Source organism: Rosa rugosa, chromosome 6 (assembly GCF_958449725.1).
Source record: "Rosa rugosa chromosome 6, drRosRugo1.1, whole genome shotgun sequence".
In the NCBI taxonomy this organism is placed as follows: Eukaryota; Viridiplantae; Streptophyta; class Magnoliopsida; order Rosales; family Rosaceae; genus Rosa; species Rosa rugosa.
The window spans coordinates 25,699,044-25,708,737 of NC_084825.1; the positions used below are offsets into that span (position 1 = coordinate 25,699,044).

General features: G+C 37.7%; 1 protein-coding gene across 1 annotated transcript; it reads right to left on the reverse strand.

Moving 5' to 3' along the window:
* Nucleotides 1–140: 140 nt before the first annotated feature.
* LOC133715281 (protein transport protein SEC23 C) lies at nucleotides 141–9,694 on the reverse strand. Its single transcript, XM_062141718.1, has 11 exons — nucleotides 8,705–9,694; nucleotides 7,875–8,036; nucleotides 5,201–5,343; nucleotides 4,202–4,277; nucleotides 3,953–4,128; nucleotides 3,771–3,852; nucleotides 3,232–3,309; nucleotides 2,506–2,667; nucleotides 2,134–2,397; nucleotides 899–1,003; nucleotides 141–453 (listed from the first exon to the last, which is right to left on the reverse strand). Exons 1-11 carry the CDS (start codon nucleotides 9,599–9,601, stop codon nucleotides 313–315), a joined length of 2,286 nt encoding a protein of 761 aa, XP_061997702.1. The 5' UTR covers nucleotides 9,602–9,694; the 3' UTR covers nucleotides 141–312.

A 9,694-nucleotide genomic window follows, 5' to 3' on the forward strand; every position in this document is an offset into this window, starting at 1 on the left:
TTGAACATTGTGTTGAACATTATTGTATTGCAACAACTACCAAATTCAGATATACCAACGTTTTAACGATGTTTTGACATTGTCAAAGATCAAAGTCGAATGTCTTGTATGGGTGCTCTATCACTCCTGCTAGAAGTCTCTTAACGTTCCAATTTGATCAGTTCATATGATTTTATTTCCAAAATAGAGCATAACAAACTTTCGTATACTATAGAGCCCAAACAAAATCAAAATTTGAATTGAATTCATATGCGATAACTGTACAAGGAATTGAGACAAATGATACAAAACTGCTGCATAACCTCTTGTACATTATTGAACTGCTAATCTCTGGAGATGGTCCAAGAAGACTTCAAAACTAACATCGTCTGTAAAGATAACATCCCCTCCCGGAAGTGGACCTTCATTGTTATAAGTAGCTGAAGGATTCAACTTTGCCAAGAGAAAACGGGCCTGCACAAGGACAAAATGGAAGTGCGTGAGTTATAACAAACTATACTTCTAAATGCATGTATGAGCTATAGTTATAATTATCACTTCAACAACCCAGCATGGCAGCATCAAACCAGAAACCTATTACTATTAATCATCAAGTGATCACAAGTATTGCAAAATGAATAGATAGGTCTCTTATTGTCAATCCAAAAATCGAATTAATGTCAATTTATAAAGAATTACTGAAATCCCGCAAGATACATGGTCGAAAAAGATGATGCAATGCAATATAGTGGGACACTCATTTATTACAAACGAGTGGCCATGCAGCAATGGCAAGTCTGCAAGCGAGATCTAACTTCCAGCATTAACTGACACCCAACCTAAGCATCAATTGTACAACAGAAGTATAGCTGTTCGTAGGCATCAAACAGACTGAGATAAGAGACAGCATCACGTTTACCTGTGAACCATGCTGATCACAAACCACAAGGCGAGGTACTGGAAATCTCTCCTTGATTATTGTATCTGAATCATCACGAGGAGCTTGTAACAACTGAGCAAATGCCTGCAAGCACAAATTTGTTTTAGCGGGGCTGGTATGTTTTTCAAGAAAGAGGTTAACTAGTATCAACATTCTACTATAGCCAGAACCTAAAAGCAGCAAATTCTCGTCAATGGTCCTGACATAATTGATTTAAAAATAAATAAACAAAATAAAAAACTGAATTTTGCTCACATGCAAACCATCATGCCATAATTTAAGACAAGACCAGCAAAATATACTACCCTGCAAAATGAGACCTTATTTACAGGAGGAGTTTAGAAAGAAAGGATCACCAGGAATAGGATGCTAAACCAAAAATCCTAGAGCGAAAAGAAAACTTCAGTCTAAGAATGGGTATAGTCCTGTGCACATATACGTTGCTAATGAAAAACAAGTGACAGTAGGTCACATTTCACAAATTTTGGTAGGCAGTGATGGGGTTTTGGTTTCTTTCACCCAGGTAAAACTAGAAGAGTGATAGATACTAGGATGCTGAAACAAAACTTAAAACTCTGGAGCGAAAAGAAAAATCAATTTAGTCCTGTGCACATGTTACTGATGAAAACATGTAACAAGTAGGCAACATTTATAAATTTTAATAGACAGTGATGGGGTTTTGTTTCTTTCACTCCAGAAAGCACCAAAGTATCGTTATAGAATTTAAATGGTTATATGTCAAAGTTAAACATTGTTACAGAAACACCTACAGGAATTTTCTTTTGGCAGGAAAATAATAAACCTGTCTATATACAGTTTTGTCTAGTATCTAAAGGCAGGGCCATGTCTAAAATCAGAGTAGATTCAGTACCAGCTGTAAACACATACTCTGTCAATTTTCTATCCAGCATATTTCTAATTCTTTGTATAAAATAAGCGAACAAATGGTTCTGACGTGAAATAGAAAAGAAAATAAAGCATTTTTTTTTTAATTCTTCCGATAAAATTATTATAAAAAGATGGTTACGAAAGTTTCAAGACAAAAGAAAACAAAGCAAACGAGTCTTTCAGCTGCTGAATACGTAGCATTCCACACATTGCAATAATTGTAAAGTCTATCCATCATTTAGATTTGCAACATATATCCAAGATAAAGAAATGCATTTGCTGTTCTGATCAAATTTACTTCAATGGGTTCACTGGAAAAAGATTACCTGATGTTCAGGCAAATCCTGATATCCTGCTTTTCGCCACTGAGCAATAGTTGAACCATGAAAAATGACAACAGTAAAGTAAGCGTCTAAAAGAAGAATCCTGTCAGCAGCAATGGCAGCAACATCAAGAAGTGCAGGTTCAGGGCCCGAATGAAATGAGTATGAAATCAATGAAGGCTGAATCATCACAACTGAATTGGTAACATTTTCCCTGTTCAAAATCATTCTGAAGTATGCTGTTTCGTCTGGGCTGTTGTTGAAAACCTGTAAGAAATTTTATCCAACTTAAACCACAAGATCTATACAAAAGGATAATAATGATAATAAGACATTTAGAAGACACCAAGACTCATGAAAGAACTATATATATACCTGAACAAATTGAGAACGCCGTAAATGAAACATAAATTGAGGGAAAATTGAAAACCGCGGAGATAAGCTGAAAGAAGACGGGCTGTCCTTCTGGTAATCTCCAAACCGAGAACACATATGTATCAATGATTTATCCAACCATCTTATAGGATCAAATTCTGCCTGTATCACCAAGAACAACATTTCATGAAATGGCACAAGATCTGAAAGTCATATTTGAGAAACTAAAATGTAAAATCTAAACTGCTGTAAATTCACTTTTTCATGGCAGCAACACAAATATTTTGACAAATAAACAGATCTTTTGGTAATTTTAGCGGTATCACACACTAAATATGTACATGTTAATAATGTACTTCAGCACTATGCTTTTGTTTTTTGGCACTATTGCTTGTCTCTGTTCAGTTCCTTCGCCAGTCAACTTGTGTCTCATATGAGTTTGGAGAACTACTTCAAACAAGAGCTGTAATTTCTAGCATTAAAAATAACTCGTTTCTCTGGTTGAAAAAATAAACAAAATAAAATCCTTTTGGCATGTTAACCTTGGCTTGAACAGTTCTAACCCTTGTTTCTGTCTCTGTGAGAAAGGGAATAGTACGGTAAGAAAATCAGTATCATCACCATCTCAAATCGAAAAGTTTGGAACAAATACGGCTTGTATTCCAGAAATTTGTGTTCAAAGACCTGAGATTCTGGGTGTACAGAACCATGTAAAATATAGATTACCTCAGTTTCCATTTTGAAAGAAACTAGGCGTGCCATGACTACAGCAGCGGCTTCTTGATCAAATCCGGCAATCAAGTCCTGTAGTACAATACAGTAGCTTCAGATTTCCATTAAAAATCATAGAACCAATACTTGATAGAAGTAAAACTGAATCCACAAAGCAGGAATAGCTACAATGTAAACCCAGAATTCAATAAACTATAAACTAAAAAGCAAGAAAACTATGACATCCAAATCAGATGTTTATCCAATGATTTAAACGAATGAGAGAGAGGGGCATGCTGTTTGAAGTATGACAGGGAGCAGAATGCCCATGCTCTACGGAATATGATTTTAGTTCAAAAGGAAAAGATATATATATATATATATATATACTGAAAACTATATCAGATATTTACCTTGCACTAATGTTATGGTTACAGATCCTTAACGCAAGCCCCTTTTTTTTTCTTTTTAATAATACAGAAGCCCACTTCATAGGTAATAGTTTGTGTAATTAAATAAACAATGCGTTACATATGGAGGACAGCAAGACTTGCCTGTATGCTTCCAGTTCCAGCAATCCATCTTCTTGAAAGGGTTGTAACACGAAGTCTCATCTGACCACTATTATGCTGATAACTGAAGCAAAATATTTTACAATAAGTAAACATATTTCCTTCCTATCCTAGGCACAACAGGCTAATAATTAATTGAGAATTTGTGAGCTGGGAGTTCATACTATGTTAGAAACTGGAAGTAGAATTGATTGCTAGTTGGTTGAACAGTAGCATCTGGGATTTCCTTCTTAACAATTTCAAATATTAGACATAAAGATGTAGCTTTGTCAAGCCCACACATCTTCCACGCACTTGTACTACCCTGGCCAACGACTGTATCGGAGACTAAAGGACCTTTCTGCACATGGTGACAAATATGAAGGGAAAAAACTAGCGTTAACGAGAGATAACTGAAACGCTGTAGAGTATACCTTTTCAAGGGATGCACAAGGACCAATTATGCCCTGAACCTTAACGTCCTTTGAGCAGTTTATCTCAAATATGCCACTGCATAGAAGATCAAAAAGAAAAATGCTGGTCAAGATTTAGCACAAGTTTAACAAACAGAAACAAGAAAAATTAATTTCCACAAAAGCAATCTATCCACAAGTCCAGTGGGAGTCCGGTGCAACACAAGACCTTTCAAGGAGCATGATATGGAAACTTACTAGTTTTCACCTCAAGGATTATGTTATAACTATAAGTACAGAATTGCTTTCAGACAGATAAAAGCAATAAATTCTGCTGTAAACAAAGGACGAAAGAAACTGAATTGTAAAGCAATTCGTATGATCCTACATTCATTAGTCTTACACTACGTCAACAACAGACACTACGTCAACAGGGGACCCGAAGGTATCTAACATAATAGTATCTGTATCATCAGTCACTAACACATTAAAGACAATGCAAGTTATTAATGCCAAAGCATAATGCTAACTGAAGGGAAAATGTACATATGAAGGCCTATAACAAGCAGATAGCACCATATACAAATTTTAAGAAATGGTAAAACCACACTACTTGCAGTGCATATGTAATTACATTTTGTATTCATCTATAATTTCTTTTAAAGGCAAAGTAGGTTTTTTAAGAATATGCAGGTTTCAAGCATTTTCTCATGTGGAGCTCCTGTTTTAGCAGAACAGCCTTTACTGTAATTGTGTAGGAGTCTCCTTTTCTAACCTCCTCTGAGCGATGTGATCTTGTTGTATGAGTCGCCCTTTTTATTTTTTTCTGAATAAAACTGACTCATCAAATAAGTTTCCAGAGAGAAGACTCAGTTCTTGATCAATGTAAAAAAGCAACAGGATGAACAGAGACAAATTCATAAGCCCAAAACAATTAAGTAAGGCTATTGGAATCCATGACAAAACTTGATAGAAAACAGAAGGAATTTTTTTTTACAAGATTGACACAGGAAAGCATACTTTGATGATAAACCAAGCTCATGATCACCCGACTGGAAAACACGTATAAGTGAGTCTTTAAACACTGAATGCCCAAAACTCTCTGCAAGCACAACCAATCCTCCAGTTCTTTCAACTGCAATTTTAAGTTCAGCAATCCCCACCTGAAAGATAGGGAAAACAAAAAAACAGCATGGAAAACAAACATAAGATAACTTTAACCAACATAAGAAAAATCATCAGTAGAATCCAAGCCACAAGATCAAGAAGCTACATAATATATTTACTTGCAGAATCACTACACTCCAATTCACAGCATCCTCCCCCACTATCCCAATCAACACAATACAATCCCCCCCCCAGGAAAAAAAAAATTAGGTGGAACTAGTTTCCCTACTAAAATTACATATAATCAGTTACCAATTCTCATATTTCAAACAGTTCACGAAAGTGGGGTAGTTTGAGATTGACAACGTGGATACAAAATAAATGGGTTGTGCAGAATCCGAGTTGGTGTGAGTAAGGGTCGAGTCAATGTCCTAGGAAAGATAATACACTGGGACCCATTTATGATCAGTACATGTTGTTAACCAGATAGAAGGTGTCAAAAATTGAGTCTATGGGTAGTTTTTAGTGTAACTATTCTTTTACTATGTAGTTAATAGATCTAGGTTTCTCTCTCCCCATTCTCAACCCTTATCATGTGATTTAGAAAGCTTAAGTAAAAACACCGCATAATGCACAGGTATGAACTATTGCACAGATATACGAAAAATATGTGCGAAATTAGAGGCCTAATGATAGTCTGTCAAAAAACGATGTATTATGAACAAAAAGGGAGGCTCAAAGTATGGACCATCAGACAGCAACCCCCAAACGTGAAAAACATTCCACTTCCTTCCCCTATAACTTAAAAAAAAAAAAAAAAAAAAAAAAATTCCTCTTAGAGTCTTAGGTGATACCATCCATATTAATGCATACAGACATCTGGATACAATTCAACAAAAAATTTTGACTTTCCAATCCAAAAGCTTAATTCTTCTAAATAGGCAAGAAGACCACAATTACGACTCCCAAAAAAGTGAGCAAGACATTTATGACAGTTAATATTATATAGAAGAAACAGTAGACAGGAAAAAAAAAAGTTTTAAACACCATGGTCAAGCACAAAAGTAAGAAGAGTCAAGTACATGTCCTTGATGTAAAGAAGGGGACAGTTGACATTTTGTTACGTAAGAAACAGAATTTTATTGATTAGAAGGATAATTTTCAAAGAAGTGGACAAGAAATCCACTCAGAAGTACTCCAAGATACAGCAGAAAAAATACCAACAAAGAAGTAAGAATAACCAAGCACAAGAACAACATAATTAACAGATTGCATTCCAATATAAAAGAATAGCAATACAAGGAGCTATGCCATAAACTGAATATGTTGAAGTTATAAACAGATGCCCAGAAGCATACACTATCCCAAAAGACGTAAAACACTATCCCAAAATGCACCTTTCACACAACAAAGTCACTTAATTGGCTGGAATGTCCCAGCTCAAATTACATTGACTAAACACCCTTTTCCAAAAAAGCTAAAGCACTGGGACAGTGCAAAAACAGATAACTCACACTCAGATTCTTTTTTGCACTGTATATACCATTGAGGGGAGAGACAAGCATAATTCACAAGTATTTACATTCACATGTGCAATAATCTAAACTAAACACCTGAACATTAGGAGGGGACTTAAGTCTTGCAAATTCTATATTAGGGAACTAACCATCAACTGTTTAGAGTAAGATTCGGAAGAAAATTCGCCCAAACCCTCCAACATCCACCTTCTCTACCTTGTCTATATGAGACCAGCACAATGTCCTTAATCTGAGAAGAGGACAAAAGCTCCCTAACTTCCAGATCATTCAGATAACCCAAAATACTCAAATGAAGAATAGACTGCTAGTACACATCCGCAATGATAAATATTTATGAGACAACTATAATTTATATATACAAGAATATAAACCAAACAGCTATGTCCCCCACCCATCTTTCTACCCAGAACCTTTATTTTCTCAATTTTCCACCACAAATGGCAAAAGGCAGAAAATGAATTAATTCGTTGTAGGATAGCTCCATAGGCTTCGTTTAAACCCGGGATCAGAATGTTATCCATTGGCTTTAGCCCATATCTACTTCTAATGACAGCATACCAAAGGGACTCCTTTTTTTTTTATTTCCTGATAATCACTTCCTAAGAAGTCATTTCTCTTCTTCAAATTCCCCACTCCCTAACCAACTTCTCCTTTGTATGAGAAACCACCTCCCAATTTACTAAGTGATCCTTTCTTCCTTCTTCTACGCCTCCCAACAAAAAACTTGTGACTAATCTGTCTGACCTATTAGCTCCTCCACTTGGGAGTCGGAGAAGAGAGAGAGTAGGTATGCAAACTACTCAGAAAGACTATACTTGACATTGCTTTTATCAAGATTGAAAGGGATCTCTTTACTATAGTATATAATACAAAAATGTATGCATATATACTCATATCGAAGGGAAGGGAACAGTACTTATGACAATCCAGAGTTCCTAAGCTATAAAAACCCCAGTATCGCACATCCATTACCACTATCTAATAATCAGCATATCTCATAGTTTATAAACAATAAAAACAGTACAGACAAAGAAAAAGTTGTACATTACCTGGTCAAGTGCGCAAGCAAAAAGATCAAGTACATGTCCTTGATGTACAAGCTGCTTTGAAAGTCCCTCGTAGAACTTCACGGCTTTATGAAAATAAAGGGCTGAATCTTTATCCAGGTCCTTATGAGAACGAATTGGTTCAGATAGGCTTTTTGACACAATCTACAAAAGACACACAATGACCGACTCAGTACCACTTCAATAACTGATAAAAGAGTAAACATTCAGGACAAAAGTTCAATAAAAACGGTTCTAATCTAATCATTAAAGAATGATATCATAAGAGAACCACCAACTGCAGAGAGTGGAGGGAGGGAAGGATGAATTGGGAAGAGTAGTTTGATAAGGTGAACTCACAGAGGGGCCTGAAAGCCAAAAAGAGCATGGAGCACTACATTTATTTTCCAATGTATTTGAGGCCTAAAGTTGTACCAAACACTTATTACCATAAATTCATTCATCAACTGTCTATTTTCCACCATTTCTAAGCAATTCATAACATCCCTTTTAATTTCCTTAATTACTTTCTAACCAAGACCAGTATAAGGAGTGCAATAACAAAACTATAAGGAAATCCTCACTCGACAAAAGAACTAATGCTTCTATATATAAATTCTCTTCCAATAACTCTAGTAATTTCATCTAGCAGGAAACACAGTAAACCATACATAACAACTAAAAGTCTCTACCTAATCTTATATGTACTATATTCGGGTTAAAGCAAGTATTGATTACTAACAGTGATATTGTTAGAAAAAAGCATTAGTATCAATCTATGTCTAAGTTTCTATAACAAGAAAAAAAGATAACAAGCAGTTAGGAATTCTTACAGCACCCTGGCCTTCGGTTGATGGTCCACCCATGAATGCCATAATTCTGGCTCCTGAACCAGGCACACAAGCTCCCAACAAGCTCGCAGCAACATTAAGCGCGGTGCTGGTGCACCTGGTGGCTCGCTGATCCGCCGGAACCTGCCAAGGATCTCTCTGCAACTCCTCCAACACTGAATTGAGCGCAAATTCGCACTCAGATGCCGGCAATAGAAACCTGGCAATGCTCTCGGAGGACAACCCGTCCCTGGGGCCGGCAATGACTCCGGTGGCCGGCTTCGGCTTTTTGAGAAAGAAACTCATCTGCTCAAGCAGCTGATCCTTGCTGACTTCCTTGGATCCTTTGAAGACATAGGTCTTTGGAATGGTGGAGAATCCCAATTCGTGGACGTGGACGAAGCTCCCGAAGGTGATGAGCCCTACGAGGGAGTGATCGGGCAACAAGCCCAGCGCCTGGGACAGAGCCGACTTGAGAAACGAGAGCTCCTCCTCGATCATGCAGGTGTCGACGACGAAGATGAAGACGGGCGGAGTGGACGGCTTCTCGAGCGACGAGTCGTATTCGATGGTGGTGTATTGGGGGAAGAGCTCGGCGGGGAGGTTCTCGTCGGAAATGGAGGCGTAGTGGGGAGGGAAGTGGTTGCGGTTGAAGCAGAAGGGGCAGATCCAGATCTTGGCGGCGTAATCGACGGTGGAGAAGGGGTTGAGGACGGAGCGGCAGACGCGGCAGCGGAGAGGGGAGTAAGGGAGGACTGGCATGTTGGGGAAGGGCTTGATCGGAGTGTAGACGGCGGAGACGGGGACGACGCTGTTGGTGGACTCCTGCTTCGTGCCGGGGATTACGTTCCACGGCATACGAACGCCGTCCTGCGATTCTAGGTCGACGAATTCACTCATCTTTTGCTGAGAGAGTGAGAGAGAGAGAAAGAGAGGGCTCAGGGGAGGAGAAGAGGAGAGTGGTGTGCCTTTTTGATTCTCCAACTCGGGTTG